The sequence below is a fragment of the Notamacropus eugenii genome, chromosome 2 (assembly GCF_028372415.1).
Source record: "Notamacropus eugenii isolate mMacEug1 chromosome 2, mMacEug1.pri_v2, whole genome shotgun sequence".
Taxonomy (NCBI): domain Eukaryota; kingdom Metazoa; phylum Chordata; class Mammalia; order Diprotodontia; family Macropodidae; genus Notamacropus; species Notamacropus eugenii.
The window spans coordinates 380,717,876-380,740,852 of NC_092873.1; the positions used below are offsets into that span (position 1 = coordinate 380,717,876).

Sequence of the window (22,977 nt, forward strand, 5' to 3'; positions counted from 1 at the left end):
CTGCTGCTACTAACTAGAATTTATTTATATAGCTTCTTAAGGTTTTCAAAGAACTTTATATTATCTCATTTGATCCTTACAACAACCCTAAGAGGTAGGTGCTATTATTATCATCCCCATTTTATAGATAAGGAAAACTGAGGCAGACAGAAGTTAAGTGACTTGCCCAGGGTCACACAGCTAGTAAGTGTCTGGGGTCACATTTGAACTCAGGTCTATCTTGACCCCAGACCTAGTCCTCTATCCACTGTGCCATCTAACTGGCTCTATATACCATATGCTTACTGTAACTGCAATATCTTCTTCAAGTCATATAGAAAACTCCCTTCTCCTGAGTCTTTTCCCCACTTTAACTTCCTTCTCTCCCTTCTTAATTATCCTCCCCTCCAGAAAATTTTTCCAAATTCATCTAAGAAGAAAAAAAGGAAATCCACTGGTTCTTCCCTATTTTGAACACCACTCAAACAGGCCTTAACCAAGACCTTTCCTGTTTCGTTATGCAGAGAAATTGTTCACCATTCTCTCCATGTGTCTCTTACTGTCTGTGTCCATCCTCATCAGCAGGTCTGCCTTGGACAGTGCTCCCAGAGGGCAGAGGCTGTGTCTGCCTACAAGATCTCTACGGTCCAGAGCCCTTATCCAAGTTTTGATGATGATAGGAGTGACAGGTAATCTTCAGGGTATAGAACAGGAAAGGCAGGATAGTGCGGTAGGAAGAGATGACTTAGACTCAGGAGACTTGGGCAATCCAGCCCTGCTCCTATTACTAAAGGGTAGTGTGAGCTTGAGAAAATCATCCCCTGAGTCTTAGTTCCTGAGGTTAAAAACTGGTAATGACATTTTCGCTGTAAGTATCCCTTGTATCTGAGAGAAATCTGCCCTCAAAGAATGGGAAAGATGATCCAATCAAGCCCTTTATTGCTGTGAAGGAAAAAGGGAAGGAACAAGTCCTTCCTACCTCACAGTTACCTCACAGAAGATCAACCAAAATGACAAACAGAGAAGTTCTTTTATAAAACCTAAACTGCTATATGGCTGGAAAGACATGAATTTTTGTTTCTGAACCTGTGGTTTTACTGACTGTCTTCATGAGGCCACTTTCCACAGATCTGCAAATGTCTTCCAATTTATAGTCTGAAGAAATTTGCCTGTTAAGCGACTTGTCCTGGGTTACACAGCCAGTAAAATCAGAGAAGGCCCTGGAAATCAGGTTCTGGCTCCCTATCCATCATGCTGTTCTTTTCATCCCTGAGATACGATTATGGTTGTTATTTAACCTGAGAGGCTAAGCATGGCAGGCTGGATAGAGAGCCAGGAAGATCTGAGTTCCAGTCCCTTCTCTGATCCATACCGGCTATGTGATTGACCTCAGTGACTTAGGCAACTTTTCTAAGGCACAGAAAGTCTTGATCTGCATTGGTAGGAGTTTCCTCATCTGGTAATTCCCTGTATCAGTGACATCATAGGTCTAGCCCCCATCCCTAACCTTATTTAAACGAAAAGATAAGGAGAAAGGTGTTTTCTGAAATCACATCTTGAAATTGGGAGGGATCTCAGAGGGCAATTGGTTCAATGCATCCTTGAACCAGAACTCCCTTTTCAACACCCCCAGTAAATGGTCATTCTGTCAGTCATTCAATCTTTGCTTGAAGACTTGTCATGTGAGGCACCTAGGTGGCACAGTGCATAGCATGCCAGGCCTAGAGTCAGGAAGATCCAAATTCAAAGCCAGTCTTAGATATTTCCTAGCTATGTGACCCTGGGCAAGTCCCTTAACCTCTGCCTCAGTTTCCTCAACTGGAAAAACCTCCCAGGGTTGTTGTGAGGATCAAATGAGAGAATAAATGCTAGGTATTATATAAGTACTAGCTATTCTTACTGTTCCCATTGCTTTCAGAGGCAGTCTATTCAAACTAAAGCAAACCAAAATCTGCCTCTACCCAACTTCCAAGAATTACTCTTAATTCTGCCATTTGGGGCCAACCAGAGTAGGATTAATTTCCTTTCACATGGAAGAGTTTAGAGGCAAGAAGGCAGCCTTCAGGTCCCCTAAGTCTCATCTTCAGTCCTGTCCTATTCACTGAGGGATGCCAGGGAATTCTCTGAAATGGCCCGAGAACTGAGCAAAAACCATGACCACTGTGTATCACCCCAACATCACTATGTCTCTAGCCTATGTTTTTTTCTCCCTTTTTATCTCCTGGGAGAAAGAAACAGGTGTTGCTGTGATATCAACCCAAATAATTTAGCTGGGATTGGGCTAGAGGGAGTAGGATGAAGGATAGGCATATTTGTGATGACACCTTGAAAATTCCACTGACCCCATGGCCATCCCTTGCCCACTGCCCACTCACAATTTGGTTTCCCCATTCCCACTTAACATCACCCTGCCCACCTCCGCTCATTCCTTAGTCTCCCTCTACCCACTTCCCTTTATCTCTTGGCCTCCTCCTGCCTACCTCTACTTACCGTTTGGCCTCCTCCAGGCGGCAGAGATATTGATAGGCAACATTCTGCCGCCTCTGTTCATCCATCTCCTCTGCAGTGAGGCGTTCATCTGGAAGGGGGAAGGTATGACACAGTCAGCGGCAGATCAAAAGAGCACTAGGATGCCTGATTCCTATCCTTCACCATCTTCCTCAGATGTAATCCCTCCCCTGCCTGAAAACCTCAAAAAGTTCCTGCTTGACACTCACCCACCCAGTTCCAATTCCCTAGACTAGAGTCCTCTCAGATTAGTTTATATTCCCTGTTCAGATGGGAAAAAACTACTTTGTCCAGGCCCAATATTCTTTACCCCCTTAGACTTCAGAGGCCATTTCTCTTTGTCCTTCTCTCACTTTTCCAATTATTTTTGTTTCATTTTCTACTTTTTCCAGTTTCCTCCTTTAGGAAACCTTCTCAGACGTTTCCTTCCAACCCATCACTCTCTTCCTGCCTACCTCCTTACCTGTCACTCTCTTCCCATCCCTCCTCCACCCTCCAGGAGGGATGGCTGGAGCTCTGGTCACTTGAATCCTTAGCTCCCCTTAACTAAGAGTTCCCCAAGAACTGGCTCTTTCTTCAAATGTCAGATCAAGGAGATAAATGATATTTGCTTTTGCTAAAGCTAGATGACTACCCATTGGGTATATATCTGCTAGACTTAGATTAAATGCCCTCTAAGATTACATCTCAATTCAATTAAACAACCATTAATCAAATGTGTTATATCTTCAGGACACAATGACCTGGCACTAGAGCTAGAGAATTTTTTTTAAAAAATCCACATTTATTAGGCATCTTTTATGTGCCAGGCATTGTGCTAGGGATAGAAAGCCAAAAAAATGAAAGTTTTTGCCCTCAAGGAGTTTCTATCCTAGAGGAGGCAGACAACTTATTCACATATATACACGAAATTATATACAAATAAATACAAGGTAACTTTGCTGGAAGAATCCGGAAAGGCTTCATGTAGGGAGTGGCACCTGGCTGAGATTTTGAAAGAAACAAGGGATGCTAAGGGTCAGAGGTGAGGAAGGGGAGCATTAGATCCATTGGGGACAACCTGTAAAAAGGCACAAAGAAAGAAGGTGGAGGAACATGCTTGACCAGTTTAGCTGGACTGGAGTGTGTGAAGGGGAATGATGTATGTAGCCAGGTTGTGAATATGTGTCGCTTCAAATGCCAAACACAGAAGTTTGTATTTGATCTTAGAGGGAATAGGGAGACCCTGGAGTTGATTGAGGAGGGGAGGAACAGGCTCAGATCTGTCATTTAGGAATACCCCTTGAAAAAACTGTGGAGAAAAATCAAGGAGACAACTGAGTTCAGGGAAGGCTTCATGCAGGAGGTGAGCACCCAAGCTGAATACAGAGAAAGATTTTGATAGAGATGAAGTAGGAGTGCATTTTATTTGGCACAGGGAGTGTATTATATTTGAACTCTAAGACTGTCTGATTTTACAAATTCAAGATCCAAGCAATCTTCAAAAAAAAAATCCCCCAATAATCAAAATAGAAAATCATTCACCAAATCTTCACTGACAAAAACCATATTTCTCAAGGCCCCTTTGGATCCCAACCCACCACTCCCCTAGTCCTCATCCCACTATTCTGAAGATCTACTCTAGGAGACACAATTAAGACCCTGCCCCACCCACAAGCTCCCACCCAAAAGATTCCAAAGAATAACGAGCTCAAGAGTGAACTAAAAGTAGATAACAGAGTTCAGTTGATTTATTTTTGACCCAGCACTTAATTTCTATGGTTAATTATTTTTAGCTGACTGTCAAATTTCTCTTCGAGGAATTTAATTTGAATTGGCAGTCAAATGAGGTTTTTAAAAATATACTCTCAGGACCATATTCCAAATGACAGTCCAATGGCAAGAAACCCATCAGTTACTCCAAGGGAGGAACAAAAAAGAAAAAGGTTGGCAGTTAAGCCTGGAAAGTAAGCTGGTAAATGACTTCACTCCAGAGGTATGAATTGAAAACTGGGCAGGACTCTGTGTGGGTGTGTGTGCACAAATGGCACTCTTTCTTCCAGACTTCCTAAAGTCTAAAGCCACCCTCACAAGCTTCCTTCTACAGATTCATGGACTTTACTTTTTGGAGCCCCCCCAAAATAAACACATTTGTTGGAGGAAAGAGAGGGGAGCAAGGGGAGGGGTTTTCTTTCCACCCAGGAGGCCAGACCGAAACCCCAGAATCCTCAGGAGACAGGGAACTATAAAGATCTCCACCTTAAGAGTCCAGAAACCTGGGTTCAGTCCTGTCTCAGGTCTGGCACAACCTGCGACTCCTGTTCAAACCTCAGTTTCCATATCTGTAAAATGCTTGTACAGAGCACATTTTATAAACTTTAAGGCACTAAATGTTATCATTCCCCCAGTCACTACGTAAGCTGTTGTCTAATTTTAATTGATGGACTAGATTTGAGGACCTCTGACCCCCCTCCGCCCGAAAGGATGCCCTAGTTCTCAGCAGCCCGGCCCAGCGGGAGGCTCCCACGTCCCCTCAGACTAAGCCCTGCTGTTTTCCTCCAGCCCTGTTTTCCAGGTGGGTTAGTGACCGGTCCAAAGCCACCCAGCCGGTAAACGGCGGAGTCGGGGACTCCAAGTCACTGTATCTACCCCATAGATAGGGCTCGAACCCCGGTCTCCGGGGCGCTCTAGCATAGCACGAGGGCCCTTAGCGCAGGGCCTGGCATACAGTAGGCGTTTAATAAATGCTCGTTGACTTTCCAGGGTTGCCAACCCCACACGGCTCTAGACCCCAGCCAGCCCCGTCCCTTCTCGACCCTAACCCTCGGTCCGTCACTCACAGGCCGCCCCGCCGGGCCTTGCTCTGCTCGCCTCCATGCTCCTCGCCCTCCTGCTCCAGCTCCAGCTCCTGCTCCTGCTCCCGTTCCCAGGTTTGAATCTCCCGCCGCCACCGCCCCTTCCAGTTGCAACAGTTCGGCAGGATACTTCCGGCCCGCGCCGCGGGGCCTGCTGGGATTTGTAGTTCCCAGTCACGTCGGCCTCTCCCACAAGGAGAAGAGACACCTTCAAACTCCAGCCCCGGGGGACCGCGGTTGTCTTGCTGGCCACTTTCCTTCCCCTCCTCTTTGTACCTCTTGCCATTCCCTTCCTCCCATTGTCTCCAGCCCCCTCCTCACTATAGACTCCTAGTCCCTGCACCTCCTTGCTTTTGCCTCCCCAGCCCTTCTCCCCTTAAGGTAACCCCAGCCCTCACGCAGTGCCCCCCAGCTCCCTGCTTCCCTTCTGCATCACCCCAGGCCCCCTCTTCATCACAGGCCTCCTGCCCCCATCTCCAAGTGTCTGCTGCCTGAGGAGCCAGCTGATTTCAGAGAAGGGGGGGTCACCAGATGGGCTCTACCTTGGGCAAGTCACTCTTCAGGCCTCAGTTTCCTCAACTGTTAAGTGAAGAGTTTGGACTAGATAACTACAAAGGTCCATTCCAGTGATCAGTATGAAGGGACACAGAGGAAAGCCAGGAGAACCAGGAAGACCATATACACAATAGCTACAATAATTTAAACCAAAAAAGATAATTAAGTGAGGTCGTTAGAATGCTCAGTCTTGACTTCGATGGTGAAGGAATGCACCATCCTCTTTTCATTGGAAATTTAGGGGACCATCAATCGATCATAAATACCTCCGAGAAGCAGCATAATAAAAAGTCGGAGAGCCCTCCTCCGGCCAGAAAGACCTGAGTTCAAGTCTCATCACTGACATATATTTCCAGCTCTGACTGGGACTTTTCAGGTAAGGCAACTTACTAAGAGCTATAAATGACAAAGTATAGGACCTTCTTTGTAGGAGTTTCCTATGTTTGTGAAAGCCCAGATTCGGAGCCTATCTTTATCCCTAAGTGCCAGGCGCTGTGTAGTTTACATTCTACTATCAGCTTCGGGGAGTAGAGGCCAGGGAAGGAAATTTCTGTACTAGGAAGATGGAGTATTGTGAGTATTGCCTCAGGGCAGTTAGTTTGTCTGGTCTTTTCCAAGAGCATAATAATAATGGGTGTGGAATTCACTAGTTCCTCTTTGTCAAGGATTCCTAGCTTTCCTTGACAAGAGAAGTTTTCCTTTGGGGGTGGGAGAAATTGGGAAAAAGCAAAAGGGCATTCATAAAATTATTTAAGTAATTTTTTTAGCCACAGAAATTCTATAAGACCATCTCCTAAGTCAAGGAAGAATTGGATTGGTGGGCTTTAGTTGGAGGGATTACCCACACCCGCAAAGTCACAAGTCCCTGCAATATTCAGCTGTGACTATGAATACCCATTGACATAGGGCTCCTTTATAGCTCACTAACCACTTTCGACCAAAAGGCCCCACCTGGAAACTCTAAACTGCTATTTCCACGAGAAAGAAACCGAGGCCAGGAGAAAAGACAATAGAATCAAAGTAGGGCTGGAGAGGTAAGAAGGGAGGAACTACAATTTTAATGAGAATTCAGGTATCCCATGACTTTGCAAAAAGCTCCACCTCAAAGGATCAGAACTCAGATAGGATACCTAAACTGTCAATCAAGGAATCTCTTAGGAGGGGAGGGTGTTAGTAGGTTGTCACAGTGACCAACCCCACCCTCCTCCCCCCAACCCCCGCCCCAGGCTTCGAGCAGAGGTAACCTAAGTCTTCAAAGCCATCTTACAGAGGCGGCAGCACCAAGGCAAATGCAGCCAGAGGTAGGGAAATACCTGCTGTGTGAAGGGGCTACAGGATGACCTAGGGATGGGCACAGTTCGGTCATTTGAGGCAGGAGGCTGGATGACCATGTTCCTAAGCCCACCCATCACAGAGGCAAGAAATTGTGTGTGTGTGTGTGTGTGTGTGTGTGAATAGAATACCCTGGTTCCCTCTTCAGATCTTTCTCATAGGAAGGAGAAATGGAAAGGAACTGGGAGTCACAATTGTGTAACTGAATTCTCTTTGCCTCATTTTTCATCTTTTGAATCTAGGTAAGGTGAAATAAGTGGTTTTGAGATCCTCAGAGAGAGGTGCTAAGGAAATATATGATTATGATGTATTCTTTACTTGGGTTCTTGGGTATACTTGGCAGCTAGGTGGCACAGTGGGGGCCTGGAGTCAAGAAAACTCATCTTTGTGAGTTCAGATCTGGCCTCAGACACTTACTAGCTGTGTGACCCTGGGCAAGTCTCTTAAACCTTGTTGCCTCAGTTTCTTCATCTGTAAAATGAACTGGAGAAGGAAATGGCAAACCACTGCAGTATCTTTGCCAAGAAAATGCCTAAAGGGGTCACGAAGAGTCAGACACGAAAAATGACTGAACAATAATTGGGTTCCAGGGTGTAAGGTAAGCTGAAAGTAGTGTGAACAGAAGCTGAATAGAATGGAAAGAATCAGAGCACCTGGGTTTAGATCCCAGTAATGTGTAATGAGGGGAATCCTTTATAGAGACAGAGGCATGGTTAATGTGACCCTTACCTTGAAGTACCTTGTGGTTCTAAGATTATTGGATAAAGTCCTGGGGGGCCAGGATGGTAAGGCAAGTTTAGCTCTTTGTACCTAGCTAATCTTGGGAAATTTCTTTCACTTTTCTGTGTCTCATTTTTCTCATCTATAAATTTAGGGGATTGAATGAGATCATCTTTAAGGTTCCTTCCAGATCTACTATTTCTTGGCTGTTACAGACCAGGAGAGACCTAAAGGACAGAGATTGTATTGAAAAAAACAAAGAGAAAGGGGAAGGAAAAGTAGCATTTGGGGATCTGAAGGGAGATTCTTCTTCAGGAAAAAGGGGGCTTCAGCATCGTTGGTCTCCATGTTTTGGCTGATACTACAGCAGGAAAGATAATGATTAGCCTTTAGACAGTATGGGGAGTAGTGGGGTGGGGAAGGTAGGGAGGAATGTTATATTGGTCCTTCTGTTTTTGAAGAGGATCATGACATCAGGGAAATGATGACATGACTTGCAGCTGACTTTGATTTGAGTGTGGGAGCACTGTGCAAAATCACCAACCTCACTTTCTCCTCCAGAGCCATCTGTGTCCAGTGGCCAGATATTTATTCATCAGGAAGACTTGAGATGGCCCAGGATGCAGTGGGAGACCCTGGCCCTTTATAGGGTAAGGTCTTTTCAGGTTCTTACTTTGAGTGAGGTGATGCCCATTCAATGAATAGGCCTCTGTAAGAAGTGAATCAAGGGATGACCCCTTTAATTAAAAAAAAAGAAAGAAAGAAAGAAAGAACTGTGAGGGGAAGATCCTCTGGATTGCTGATCAAAAGAGGAACAGTTACATTGCTGTTTACTCTGAGCCAAGGGGGCCCAAAGCTTGGGCAGGGAGCTATTGTGGTCTAATCTGTGAGTTCCTGAGTGAAATGGGTTTAAGGTTTGGTCTTTGAAAAGAGAGAGAGAGAGAGAGAGAGAGAGAGAGAGAGAGAGAGAGAGAGAGAGAGAGAGGAGGGAGAGGTAGAGAGGGAGGGGAAGATGATGATCTGAGTTACCCAACTAGCTGGGTTCCCATTCGGGGAGCTCAGTCCTCCCTCATTCAAATCAAAGTCAACTGCAAGTCATGTCATCATTCTCCTGATGTTATGGTCCTCTGAAAACACAGCCTGGAGGAATGACTAGAGATTAAGAAACTAAGGTTAATTATGGAGGAGAGGGTCCATCAAGGAGACTAGCCTAGATAACTGGAGACAAGAGGAAAAGAAGAGAATAGGCAATTACATAGCACATAAGATGTGCCAAGAACTATGTTAAGCACTTTACAAATATCTCATCTAATCTTCACAACAACCCTGGAAAGTAGGAGGTAGGTACTATTATCATCCCCATTACAGTTGAGGAAACTGAGGCAAACAGTGCTACAGTGACTTGCTCAGGGTTACACAGGTAGTAAGTATCTAAAGCTGGATTTGAACTGAGTTCTTCCTGACTCATGCAGACCCAATGCTCTATCCACTGAGCCACCTAGTTGCCTAAAGTTTCATCTAGCTTTAGATTCTGTCATCTAATAATAACAAAAGTTCAAACTTCTATGATGTTTGGAAGTTGACAAAGACCTCTACTCAAAGCAAGCCATTTTACAGGTTGGGGAAGAAATATAAGACTTTAAAAGGTTAAGTAAATTCCCAGCTAATTAGTTTTGAAGCTGGAATTTGAACCTGACTTCTGACTTCAAGACCACTATACTTTCCACCCTTTATACCACTACTCTCTGGGCTCTCCCTACCAGATAAACAATTAGAGACAAGTTGCAACTGCAGTTGGGGAGGACATTTTAGATCATGGGAGGGTCATAACTGGCCAGGGACAGAACTGAGCTTAAGGGATCCTTCTTTGAAAGTAATTGTGGTTGTTTAACCAACTCCTTTTGCTATCTTGTCAGTTCTATGCCTTCTCCTGCCTCTGAGGACAACTCCCTGGGACCAGGGACTGAAGCATGGCCAGCCAAGAAGAAGAAGAAAAAGAAGAAGCATCTGGAAGCCAGTATCCAGACCCTCACCCAAGCTGGGCATGGGGCTCTGAGGGATGGCCGAAATGATGAAGCCCTAGCTAGTTTTCATCGAGCCTTTCTTTTGGCCTTGGAGGCCCAGGGAGACAGGGGCACCAGGGTCCTCCGTGCCTGCGCCTTCAATCTTGGAGCAGCCTATGTGGAGACTGGAGACCCTGCACGTGGTCTCCAGATATTTCTCTGGGCTAAGCCAGAGGAAAAGACCAAGGGCGCTTGCCATGGTGACCAGTGCTTCAATGTAGCCTTGGCCTACCATGCCTTGGGTGATTTGTCTCAAGCCTTGGCATGGTACCATAAGGCCTTGGGCCACTATCAGCCCCAAGGAGACCAAGGGGGAACCCAGGAGAAGATGGCAGCCTGCTACCAGGCTCTGGGGCACCCAGGGCAAGCAGCCCACTGCTTTCAGGAAGCAGGCCAGGCTTATGCCCGGGCAGGGAGACCCTGGGCTGCAGCCCTGGCACTGGGAGCCGCCGGTGAATGCATGCTAAAGAGCAGGCATCACAAGGTGGGAGAAGTGGTCCAGGTGCTAGAGGAGAGCCGGAGGCTGGCAGAGAAGAGTACCAGTCGAGGGCTCCTAGGTGAGACATGGGGGCAAAAGGCAGCACTCTCATTAATGTTACAGCTGAGGCAAAAATATAGAATTGTGCCCACCATTCTCCTGGTTTGCTCTGTGTGGAATAATAGGTGTATATTTTGTATATCATTCTATACCTCTCAGTTTTGTATGCCCAAGGCAAGTACCTCACACCCATAGTACAAGAGTCAAAGGAGCTGAGTTCAGGTCCTAGCTAAACACTACTGTGTGACCTTGGGCAAGTCACAGAACTTCTCTGGGCCTGTTTCCTTATCTGGAAAATGAAGGTATTGGACGAAATAGTCCTTTCCATCTGAGATTCTGTGATACTATAAACCTATGAAACTTGCTTCACACTTAGTAAGGTTATGGGAAAAACTGAGGGGGAAAAGGGGGCAAAGGGCAGAGGCTGATGATGTGCACTATATAACTATATATATATACATATATAGGCACTATATATGTGTTATATATAGCTATGTATATGCACTATATACACTGCAGCTGTCAATCATTCTGCTTGGTTGGGTCCCAGCTTGACTCCCAGTGACCTTGACCTCGGCTGTCCCTGGCCCCCTAGGGAAGCTTTACAATGACATCGGCCTGAGCTATTCCCAACTTCATCTGTTCCCGTTGGCGGCTGAGATCTTCCTTCAGGCTCTACCTCTGTGTCTGGAGCCAGGAGCCAAGGCTGTTGTTCTCTGGAATCTTGGTGCTGCCCACAATGCCCTGGGGAACTTCCAGGAGGCACAAGTGCTCCACGAGAAAGCTGCTGCCCTGTATGGTGGGTACCTGGGGCTCAAGCCCAGGCTGACCAGCGGGGGGAGGGGGAGGGCACAGGGCTGGGATTGGGTTAGGGGCAGAGGAGGAGGCAGGCAGGATGTAACAGGGCCTTATAGGCCCATAGGCACAGGACAAAGAGTCTGAGGATACAGAATTTTGAGCATGGGGCCCACAGGCAAAAGTCATAGGATTCGAATCCTGGCTCTTTTCCTTGTTTGACCTTCAACAAAGTGATCTCCCTTCTCCAGGCCTCTGTTTTCTCATCTATAAAATAAGTTAATAATTACTAAATAAAACTAACATTTATTTAAGTTCCTCCTATGTGCCAAGCACTTTACAAAGATTACTTCATTGATCATCACAACAACCCTGAGAGGCAGGTACTATTACTATTATGGTGACCATTCTACAGTTGAGGTAACTGAAGCAAACAGAGATTTAAGTGACTTGTCCAAGGTCATACAGCTAGGAAGTATCTCAAGCTGGATTTGAACTCTGGTCTATCCTGGCTGCAGACCTAGTAGTACCCTATCCACCACACCCTCTAGCTTGTCCCCAAGTGAGAGAATTGATATCAAAGGTTCCTTGTAGCTCTAAATCCTATGGGGATTCACAGAATAGTAGAACTTTCAAGCACATTAGAAATCACATATCAATCTGCTCATTTTATGGTTAAGGAAACTGAGGCATAGAAAAGGGGAGTGACTCACAGTCAAGACTCAAGGTTACACAACTAGTGATAGAGTCAGAACTAAAGCCTGGTTCTTCTGAGTCCCAGGCTCTTGTCCTTTGCTCTGTATCACACTTCCTTTTCTGTAGACTCAGAGCTGGGGACAGGATGGTGACACCACATTGGGGGAGCAGGAGGGCGTGGTGGAGAAGGCTATACTTCAAGACTGCTGAGTCCTCTCCCTGGGCTTTAAGGGAGGGAGGAGAAGAATCCAGGTACTCATGCCAGCCAGCACTATACTCTGTGGCTGGTGATCTGTTGGCAGGCTCCACTGGGCAGCGGCAGGAGCAGGGCGAGTGCTTTGGGGGCTTGGCATTTGCCCTGAGTCAGTTGGGGGAACATGAGGCTGCCAGGGACAACTACCTTCATGCCCTCCAGGCTGCACAGGATGCTGGTAAGGGGGTTTCTCTTGTGTTGGTGCTTGGGGTGGACTTCCTTTTGCTTCAGGGGGAGACTTTAAAGCCTTACTGATGGAGAGGGGGGCTACTGAATGTTTGAAGAGCCTCCTGGTTGGGACAGGGTGGAATTACTTGGCTGTCAGGGAGGCTGATGACAGTATCAGAGACCAGATATTTTTATTAGATCAATTTATCCTTTCTCCCAAATGTTGGAGGCAGGGTAGGTGAAGAATGGGGATGGGTCCATGGAGCTAGGTATGGAAGGTACAGTCTCCTCTCCCTGAAGTTTTATTCTCTATTCCCAAGGTGGGAAACGTTGAAGAAGTATGTGTGTAGGAAGTATGGTGGGAATCTCCATAAGTTTTCCTTTCCCAGGGGATGTGAAGGGACAATGGCGAGCTTTGGAGGGCCTGGGGGCTGCAGCTGCCTGTCTGGGGCAGCCTGATCAGGCTGTGAGGCACTACAAGGAAGCACTGGCTTTACTGGTCCAGTGCCAGGTAAGAATGCTAACCTTTCCTGGCCTCTCCTACTTCACCCTTCCCTCTTCTGGGAAGCCTGCTTTGAAATCACACCTGACTTCAATTCCCCAGGGCTGATTTCCAGATCTTCCTCCCTCTCCCTGTCCTCCTCTCCTTCTCCCTCTCCCTCCTTCTCCCTCTCTCTCTCCTTCTTTCTCTCCCTCTCTCTCTCCCTCTCTTTCTCTCTCTCTGTCTCTCTCTCTCTCTGTCTCTCTCTCTGTCTCCCTCTCTCTGTCTCTCTGTCTCTCTCCCTCTCCCTCTCTCCTCCCTCTTCTGGTGTATGTATATGCTTGGAGCTTGAGGTTAGGAGGGAGGTGTCTTCTCTCTTCCATCAGCCTCAAGTCTCTTTCAGGATTGGAATCATGTCTCCTCTTCCTTTTTCATTTTCCTTCTCCTATAGCTAGAATTGGGAATTTATCCAGTATGGAAGGAGAAATGAGAGACTGACCACTAGACCCTCCTCCCACTTTCATACATCTGTTTCCTACTACCTTCCTGTCCTCCACTAACCCTCTCCTAAGGCAGGAGAGAGGCCAAGTAATTGTCTACATCATTCCTACTAGAAAGAGCCCCACTCAGTTCGGGAGAGACTGGTGGCCAAGCTGGCAGACTCTATGAGGAATCATTTGACCCTGAGAGGACTGGATCCTGGTCCCTCCTTGGTGAGAAGAATCCTAAAATAGGGAGCCTTGGGTGGAAGGTGGAAGGACCACTTGTGGTAAAGAAGAATTGATGTTCCCTTGAACCCCTAACCTTGATTGTCTGATTTGATTCATTTGCATTCTTGTTTGCAATAAGTAGTATTGTTCTCTGCTCTTCCCTTGCCCTGAGACTCAGGCAAGGAAGTCTCCAATCTAAGACAGATTGGACCCTTGTTTAGGCAGAGTATCCAGAGTGCTAGGCTCATGCATGTGAGTACCCATCCCTGCTTGAAAGGTGTCTAGGAGAAATTTCAAAAAAGGCCACGAGATGGCGATGTCATTCAAAGAATTGAAAGTTTGGATTGGCGAGGGAGGAAAAATCTCTTGCTTGCCTTCGCTGTGTGTCTTTTTCTCATTGCCTCTTTGTGTCTCTGTCTCCCCCCTTTATTCCTCCTTCTGCCTTCCTGCTTGTCCACCTTCACTGGCTGCACTCCAGAACAAAAGTAATATTTCAGAATCTCAGCAGATGGATGATCTTGTCCACTGGCATGACAACAACTCAGGAACGTAGCTCATTTTAGGAAAAAGCAAATAGGATGACCAGCTCTGCTGTTCTCTGCCTCCTTCACAAAGCTTTGGGCAGCTAGATGGGGCAGTGAGAGAGCCTGGGCCTGGAGTCGAGAACACCGCAGTTCAAATATGACTTTAGACACTTCCTGGAAATGTGATCCTGAGCATCTTTGCCTCCGTTTCCTCAGCTGTAAAATAGGCATCATAATAGCCCCTACTTCCCGGGGTTGTTGTGAGTATCTAATGAGATAATATCTGTAAAGCTCTTAGCATAGCGCTTGGTACATTGTAGTTATTTAGCAAATGCCTATTTTCTTCCCTCCCCCCTTCTCTGGTGAGAGAATCCAACCAAAGCATGGGTGTGCTCTGTGCGAAAGTGGAAAGGGCTGGGGATTTAAGGACCGAAGGACCTCGGTTCTAGCTTTGCCACTGAACACTCATCTATAAAAGGGAAGTTTATTGAATGACTTACTGGGTGGACTTATTGGATAGCTTGAATGCACTGAATGGATGAATAAAAAAGCACCTATTACATGCTTATGATATGCTAAACATGATGCTCAGTGCTGGTAATACAAATACAGAAGTGAAGGTAGCCTCTGCCCTCTAGATGCACTATATACACTGTGTGACCTTGGGCAAGTCACTTAACCCCAGTTGCCTCATTCTGGGCCATCTCCAGTCTGGTGAGCTGCACAGCCCTCCCTCACTCAAAACAAAGTCAAGTGCAAGTCATGTCATTATTTCTCTGATGGCATGGTCTTCTTCAGCAATGAAGGAAAACACACCTCCCAAGATATGTTCAAGTGAAGACTAGGTCACTTGTCATGAATTAACTGCAGAAGAGATTCATAGGTAGGTATGGGCTGGACTATCAGGAGTGGGGAACCTGTACCTCGAGGTCACATGTGAGCTTCTAGGAATTGGGTGCAGCCTTTTGACTGAGTACAAGTTTTATAGAAAAAGGTTACAGAAAAAATAAGGAAGCACTGACTTTACTGGTCTAGTGCCAGGTAAGAACACCCTACCCTAAATCCTAACCTTTCCTGTTCTCTCCATTTTCCTCTTCTGGGAAGCTTGCTTTGAAACCACACCTGACTTCAAGTCCTCCCATTTCCTCCAAGCTGATGTCCAGAGCTCGCTGTTGCTCTTGTGCTCTCTCTCTTTCTCCCTCTCTCCCTCTCTCTCTCTCTCTCTCTCTCTCTCTCTCTCTTTCTCTCTCTCTCTCTCACTTTCCCTTTCTCTCCTTCCTCCCTCTCCTGGTGTATTAAATTAAGGGGATTTGTTCTGAGAAATTTGGATTCAGTCAAAGAGCTGCATTTGAGGACCTAGAGAGCCACATGTGGCCTTGAGGCCACAGATTCCCCACCCCTGGCACTAGATGGCCTCTGAGGACCCTTTCAACTCCCAAGATTCTGTCAGTCTATGGGAATGCTTTCTAGTGGAAGTGGCACCAGAATCATGCCTTGACAGGAGGAAAGGTCTTCAACTGATAGGAGATAGGTGACACAGTGGATAGAGGAAGACCTGAGTTCAAATCCAGCCTCAGACATTTACTAGCTGTGTGATCCTGCACAAGTCACTCAATCTCTGTTTGCTCTCTTTATCTGTAAAATAGGAATAATAATTAGCACCTACCTCTCAGGTAGGTGTTAGGATAAAATGGAATCAAATGAAATAATTACAAAGTGCTTATCATAGTGCCTGCCACATAATAAATGCTGTATGAATATTAGCTATTATTATTAGGAAAGGGAAATAGGGAAAGAAGAGAGGAGACTCCATTCCAAGCATGAGGATAATGTGCGCAAAGCAACACAAATGGGAGAGTTTGACGGGAGGGGAGGAGGAGGTACAAATAATAAATAAGTCAGTTTGAAGAATATGTAAAATACATGAAAGAGAGATGTACAGGGAAACAGTGGACAGGTAAGTAGGAGACTGATATTAGAAGGCTTTGAATGTTAGGTTCAGAAGTTTAAACTTGACTCAGTAGCCAATGAGAAACCACTGAATGTTTTTTTTAGCCTTTATATTTTTCAACTAATAGGCATTTGTTTTCTTTCCCTCCTGCTTCCCCAATTTAAAATTTTAAAAAGTAAAAAAAAAAAAACCAAACCAATTTAACAGGTGTGCACGGTCAAGCTAAACAAACTCACATTTTCAGTGTCCTAAGTGCATGTCTCCTTCACCGTCATATTGTGTCAGGAGAGTCAGGTTTGACAGATGGTTAGGGGGAAGATTATAATAATAGCTAATGTTTATATAGCATCCACTGTTGTCCAGTCACTGTACTAAGGGCTTTAGAAATAGGTTCTCTTTCAATCCTCACAACAACCCTGAGAGGTAGGTGCTATTATTATCTCCATTTTACAGGTGAGGAAACTGAGGCAAACAGAAGTGAAGTGATTTACACAGAGTCACATGGCTAGTGAGGGTCTGAGTCTGAATTTGAACTCAGGTCTTTCTGACTCCAGGACCAGTGTGCAATCTACTGTGCCACCCAGCTCCCTCTAGGAGAACTTAATTTTAGACTTGTGCTCCTAGATCATCTGTTTCTAGAGTCCCTGTTAGTACAAAATTCCTGTTATGATTTCTGTGACCCTTGATTACTTCACTCTTCTGTGGGTCCATAGACCTCAATGGAACAAAGGTTTCCCCATCAGTGGTTTTGGAATGAATCAAATCTTTCAGTTGTTACCAGATGTCAAGTCTTCAGTTCAGAGGCAGCTAGCCACTATGGGCTCTCTATTTCCTCTGGATCTTCTATGTCTGTCTTTCTCTCCCTCTCTTTCTGTGTCTCTGTTTCTTTCTGTTTCTGTGTCTCTGCATGTGTCTTTTTCTCTCTCTCTGTCTCTGTGTGTGTCTGTCTGTCTCTGTGTATCGCTTTCTCTGTCTGTCTCTCTCCCCCCCTCCTTCTGTTCCTCCATTGATTTGTCATCCAGGAAGAGGAGGGTCAATCAATGCCTCTGTGCATCATACAGACAAATAGTTGGAGGGAATATGATTTTAACCATGGCCATAGTCCCTAAAACCACCTGTTCTCCCTTTTTGCCCTCCAGCCACTGACCTGCATGAGACCACAGGCTATAAGTAGAGCCTCTTCCTCCAAGCCCTCCTACCAGTTCCCAGTGGGTCAGGTAGTGGACCCAATACAATACAGGTGAGGTAGAGTGAGTGGGTCAGAGGCACTGGAAGGGAGGGATGTGGTGCTTCAGAGATGAGCAGACTTTAGACTAGAGAACCCTTAGGGGAACATGTGTGACAATAATTTTGGCTCACAGGACTGTGGATTTAGAGCTAGAAGGAACCATTCCAACTCCCTCATTTAACAGATAAAGAAAGCGAAACACAGAGGTTGATGATTTACCCAAGGCCTGAGAGCAGGAGGGGGCAGAGCCAAGATTTGAACCTAGGTTTTCTTATCCTAAATCAATTTCTTATTCTACTGTGCCATGCTTCCCTAACCTGGGTGTGGTTATAAGTGGGCCTGGCTGTTGAACAGAAGGGTTATTGGGAATGTTTTCACCTTGCAGTGGGTGAAGGGAAGGGACTCCCCTCCCAGTCTATCTCCTTCCTTCTTTGCTCTGGCAGATCAGCTGCTGCGTGGGAGGAAGAGGAGGAGGTGACAGTCAATCTTCCCATGACATCACCCAAATGGAGACTGGATCGTGAGTCTGAGTAGTCATGTGCCTCTCCCTCTACCCTCACTCCCCCACGATACCCCAGTGATCATTTCCCCACATAAGCAAGGTTCACTTGAGGTCATTTTATCCTTTCTTCTGTCTGTTCCATCTAATCCAGTTTGAGGTGAGATGCCTTTTCCCATGCCTCCATCTCAGTGTTCCTGCCCGTGGTAATCTGGACAGCTTTCCTCTTCCTAACTTCTTTCTAATCAATTAATGAGCAGATATTCCAGGCACTTTACTAAAAGGCAGCACTTATATTTCCTACCCCCTATTGCTGCTGCGAGGAAAGTGCTTTGTAAACCTTACAGTAATTTGAAAAAATTGGAACTTATTGAAGGAAATTAGTATTATTAAATACCTCAGATACTTTCTAGTTGTGTGACCCTGGGCAAGTCATATAACCCTGTTTGCCTCAATTCCTCTTCTGTTAAAAAAACAAAAAATGAGCTGGAGAAGGAAATGGCAAACCACTCCAATATATTTGCCAACAAAACCCCAAATGGGGTCACAAAGAGTTGGACACAACTGTGGAATGACTGAACAGTAACAACAAAGCACCTATTATGTTTCAGGTACTATGCTATACTAATTTCACAGCACACCTGGTAGGGAAGTGCTACTATAATCTATTTTATGGATAAAGAAACTGAGACAGAAGTTAAGTGACTTGCCCACAGTCACACAGCTGGAAAGTATCTGAAGCTGGATTTGAATCCAGTATTTCTGACTCTAGACCTAGCGATCTCAGCCACTGTAGCACCTATTTCATGATACTTTGTCCATTTACCTGCCTGCCCCTCACTCCCTGTTCTTTTCCAAACTATGCGTCTGTATGAACAGAGGCTTATATTTGTTTTTTCACTAGATCTGAGGCCTCTCTCTGTCCATCAATCAGGTGTTCTCAAAGATCCCAGCATCCTGGCCTCTGATGGTCCCCAAGCCAATAGGTAGGCTTCCTGCTTGGGAAGAGATATAGGGCTTGGAGTGGGAATGAAAAGAGGAGTTGGAAACTGGTGTACTTTGAAGTGGCTTGGAGTCCCACTCTGTTGTACCAAAGTGTTATGCCAAGGTGACTCCTGAGTTCTCAATGACTGTGCCATCTGTGTGCAAATTCTGGCAGGACCAACCAAACCAAGAAGACTTTGAGTAGTTTTTGTGATAGACTCTGGCTCTGTCATCTGAGAATCAGCCTTTGCTAAGTTCTGAAACCCTTATCATCAGAATATGGGGACTTGGGATGGGCATAATCACAACTCGTGAAGACCATCTGCTAAGGTAGAGAGGGGTGCAATCTATACTAGTGAAGACAGCTCCTGCAGTAATGAAATTATGAATCAGTGTTTCAACTTAAACATTTATTAAGAGCCTTTTATGTGCAAGGCTGGGAGGTGCCAGCTTCCCCTTCCCCCAAAAAACCCCAAACAAACCCACCTTCAGCATTTACATTCTGAGGAAAGTGGGTATTGAAGTATTATGGAAGGTTACAACTTTTAAGAAAGGGATGGAGGATTGTGTGCTAAAAGGAATAAAAGAGAAAGCCCCTGAGGGCAAGATGACCCGGACCATTGATAAAGGGATACAGGGCCGTCTTTGTTTTTGTTCTTCAGCAACTGTCACAACCCATGGCCAGCCACAGTGCGCCATGAGTCGGCTTGCCCGCTCCATCACCGGCCCCCAAGGAAGAGTGGGAAAAAAGATTCAGCAGAATCTGGGGACCAGAACCTCAAAACCACCGGCCCGAGGTGGCATCATGCACTGGGGAGGTAAGGAGGAGGGCTGGTGAGAGCTCCAGGAAACAGCTAGCCCCCCAGTGTCCCCTCCCTTCGTTCCTCGGTACCCAGCACTTTCTCCCTCGCTCTCCTGGTCTTACTGTTTCCTTCAGGTCGCCTGAAGGACGCCCGGCCACTCTCAGTAGGAATGCCCGCCGCAGGCCAACCAAGTCCAGCTTCTGCATGGTCACGTGACTCGCCCCCTAGTCTCCTCCTCTGGGGGAGTCCCTGGGGCCCTGGCCTTTTCTGCTTCTCCAGTCCTTGGATGGAGACTGGAGTACAGCCCTGCAGAGCGGTCAGGGACCACAGTCCAGGCTGCGCTCAGTGCTGGGGTCAGATAAGGACTCTGAGATCCCCCCTGCCACCTCCTGCTCCATTTCTGGTGCAATTGAGAGAGAAAATAAAGTTGGCGGTGAATTTTGTTTTTCCTCCGGTCCAGGCCTGCTTTTGTCAGTTTCACTGGGGATGGGAAGGGGGCGGGGAGTGCAGCCTCTCTTCCCGGGGCAATCCTCCATGGCCTAGTGCAGGAGTAGGTTACGGTCCGGACAGCAGGGGGCGCCCTAACTGCACGCCGCCGCCGCCTCGGAAGACCCTTTCGGTTTGTGCCTCTGCCCGGGCTCCGACGCGGCGCACGCGCACTAGGATTCCCGTCCCTGACCTCTCCATTCACCCGAGGTTGAAGAGGAGGAGGCGGTGCCGGCGCATGCTCCGAGGCTGGCCGGCCGCGGGGTAGGGAGAGGTAGGGATCCGGCTCGTGGGGGCCTGAATGTCCGGGCTGCGGGCGCTGCTGGGGCTGGGGCTGCTGGTTGCTGGCTCGCGCTTCCCGCGCGTCTTGACACGAGGTGGGCCTCACTGCCAGGGGCCCGCCTGGTGGGGGGCCAGACAGATGCACGCGGGGGACTCCACCATGGCGGGCAAAAGCTTGAAGTACTTGAGGTGAGATGAGGCCCCGAGGCGTCCGGCTTCCGCGGTCCGCGCTGGGAGCGTGCACTGACCTGGCGCCCCCCAGCCTGGGCCTGAGGGTCATGGGGGGCGGGGCAGGACCGGGCGGGCGTACCGGGGGGCGCCCACCAGAGCTCGGGAGCTGAGTCTCTGGAGGGGCTGGGTTTTCTCCCAGCCAGGAGGAGGCCCAGGCTGTAGATGAGGAGCTGTTCAACGAGTACAAGTTTAGCGTGGATCAACTCATGGAGCTGGCTGGGCTCAGCTGTGCCACTGCCATTGCCAAGGTCAGTGCCAGGGGCTGAGGAGGACCCAGCACTACCTGACCACCAAAGAGCTATGGCTGAATGATGAAAGCCAGTAGGAGGGGCTGGGAAATGGGCCACCAGGAACCTGTTACAGCTCCCTATGGCAACCAGGGCCTTCCTGTAAGATCCTTTTAATTCCCATGCATCTCCTCCCTTCAGGCATACCCACCCAGTTCTTTTGGCAGCAGCCCCCCAGCCGTCCTCGTCATCTGTGGCCCTGGAAACAACGGGGGTGATGGCCTTGTCTGTGCCAGGCACCTCAAACTCTTTGTGAGTATGGGGAGGTGCCACCAAGGGAAGAGAGGCTGACAGGATGGGAAGGGGCTCTTCGAACTGAGTCATCTGAATCAACATCACCCCCTCCTTCCCAGGGCTATGAGCCAAAGATCCATTATCCCAAGAAGCCAAACAAGCCACTCTTTGATGCTCTGGTGACCCAGTGTCAGAAGATGGACATCCCTTTTCTGCCTGAGATGCCACCTGAGGTAGGAAGCATTAGACCCTCTCGATTCACTTCAACTCACTCCCTAAAATGTAGCCACTGGCTCGCTCTTTTCTTCGATATGAAAATGTTCTTTTAGCTGTTGACACCCCAGCGATGCCCAAATGCTTTCTTCTGGACTCCTCTGCAGCCCTACCATGCACTGTCCCTATCTTTCAGTCACTGGGAGCCAGGGTTTTAATTTAGATGTGACTTACTACCTCTGTGAGCCTGGGAAATTCTCTGGGCCCCTTGAGAGGACCAGTTTTATTTTTAAGGCCCTTTCCTCTTTCACCTATAATCCTGACTTCTGTCCTAGTCCCTGATGCCCGAACTTCCTCTGAAAACAAGTAGCTGTTCCTCAGCTCAAAATATGAGTGCTTGTGACTCTGTACCCACAGGGATATTGACTACCACTGCCTCTATCTATATAATCATTAGGTTTTTTTTTTTTTACAGCCATTCTAGCCTTTTCCCTTGCTTAGAACAGAAGAGTATTGGGAAATGGGTTACCAACCCACTCTTCCTCTCCCTCCTTCCTAGCCAATGCTGATTGATGAACTGTATGAACTAGTGGTAGATGCCATCTTTGGCTTCAGCTTTAAGGGTACTGTGCGGGAGCCATTCGGAGCCATCCTGAGTATACTGAGTGGGCTCACGGTACCCATTGCCAGCATTGACATCCCCTCAGGTACTCTGGGGAAATGGGGGGAGGGCGTAGGGTGGTATGGTAAATTAATGATCTCTGAATATTTCCAGGGAGGCCTTGTGCCCAAGTTGGGCAGGAAGTGAAGGCCACCTGAATCCTAGAATGTTAGAGCTGGAAGGTTCTTGGAGACAAGAACCTAAAAATCATATTTCTCAGCTCAGCGTCCTCTCTAGCTAGTGTCACAGAGGTGCCTGGAGAGCCTAGGACAGGGCCTAGTGTTCCTGCTCTCTTCTTTTTCTTACCCCAAGAGCTGAGCTGAAACCAATTCAGAAGGGGTGTAGGGGAAGGTAAGATGAGAGTATTGATCCCTGTAACCACATGCCCCTTGCACCCACAGGGTGGGATGTGGAAAAGGGGAACCCAGACGGCATTCAGCCTGACTTACTCATCTCACTGACAGCCCCCAAAAAGGCTGCTACTCTGTTCAAGGGTCGACACCACTACTTGGGGGGCCGCTTTGTGCCATCTGCCTTAGAGAAGAAATACCAGCTGAACCTACCCCCTTACCTAGCAACTGACTGTGTTCTGCAACTGCAGTGAAGAAAGGCTGGTGTGCCCCCAAATAAAGACTGAGTTCATTTTTGGTCTAGATCTGTAAAGTGCTTTGAGATCTTCTGGGAGGGCTGGAGTCATCTTTGTGGTCCAGAGGGGGCAGCGCATGGTATAGCAGAAAGAATACAGCCTTTGGAATCAGAAGACCCAAGTCTGAACCCTAGAGCTGTATGACTTTGGGCAAATCAAAAATGTCTCTGGGCCTTAGTTTAATCATATGTGAAAGTAGAGGGAATCCTCTAAGGTCCTTTCTAGTTTGAAATTCTATAAACATGCTCAAGATGGGCTGATACTGCAGTAGGGTAGATAGGAGGAAGGACCTCCTGCTAGTAAAGACTGCTAAGTA

At 47.2% G+C, this 22,977-nt stretch overlaps 3 protein-coding genes across 7 annotated transcripts in view; 2 read left to right on the forward strand and 1 right to left on the reverse strand.

The window, feature by feature from the left end:
* IQGAP3 (IQ motif containing GTPase activating protein 3) overlaps positions 1-5,496 on the reverse strand; it is a 66,915-nt gene extending 61,419 nt beyond the window's left edge. The window contains exons 1-2 of the mRNA XM_072647252.1: positions 5,307-5,496; positions 2,470-2,557 (exon numbers count right to left, since the gene is read on the reverse strand). Of these exons, the coding sequence (XP_072503353.1) occupies positions 2,470-2,557; positions 5,307-5,343 (125 nt within the window). The 5' untranslated portion in view covers positions 5,344-5,496. The remainder of the gene's footprint in view (positions 1-2,469; positions 2,558-5,306) is intronic.
* Positions 5,494-20,070, forward strand: TTC24 (tetratricopeptide repeat domain 24). 5 transcript variants are annotated; one of them, XM_072647255.1, is made up of 11 exons: positions 5,494-6,252; positions 9,845-10,548; positions 11,125-11,328; positions 12,323-12,451; positions 12,831-12,952; positions 13,537-13,635; positions 17,247-17,347; positions 17,779-17,855; positions 18,739-18,820; positions 19,481-19,636; positions 19,756-20,070. In XM_072647255.1, exons 2-11 carry the CDS (start codon positions 9,849-9,851, stop codon positions 19,835-19,837), a joined length of 1,752 nt encoding a protein of 583 aa, XP_072503356.1. In that variant the 5' UTR covers positions 5,494-6,252; positions 9,845-9,848; the 3' UTR covers positions 19,838-20,070. The 5 variants fall into 5 exon arrangements, with proteins under 5 accessions (XP_072503356.1, XP_072503355.1, XP_072503358.1 ...); XM_072647254.1 differs by lacking the exon at positions 5,494-6,252 and adding an exon at positions 7,099-7,177; XM_072647253.1 differs by lacking the exon at positions 5,494-6,252 and adding an exon at positions 8,490-8,578.
* A 236-nt stretch (positions 20,071-20,306) lies between these two features.
* Positions 20,307-22,668, forward strand: NAXE (NAD(P)HX epimerase). Its single transcript, XM_072647262.1, has 6 exons — positions 20,307-20,578; positions 20,760-20,868; positions 21,049-21,159; positions 21,261-21,374; positions 21,914-22,061; positions 22,417-22,668. Exons 1-6 carry the CDS (start codon positions 20,409-20,411, stop codon positions 22,617-22,619), a joined length of 855 nt encoding a protein of 284 aa, XP_072503363.1. The 5' UTR covers positions 20,307-20,408; the 3' UTR covers positions 22,620-22,668.
* Positions 22,669-22,977: the final 309 nt, after the last annotated feature.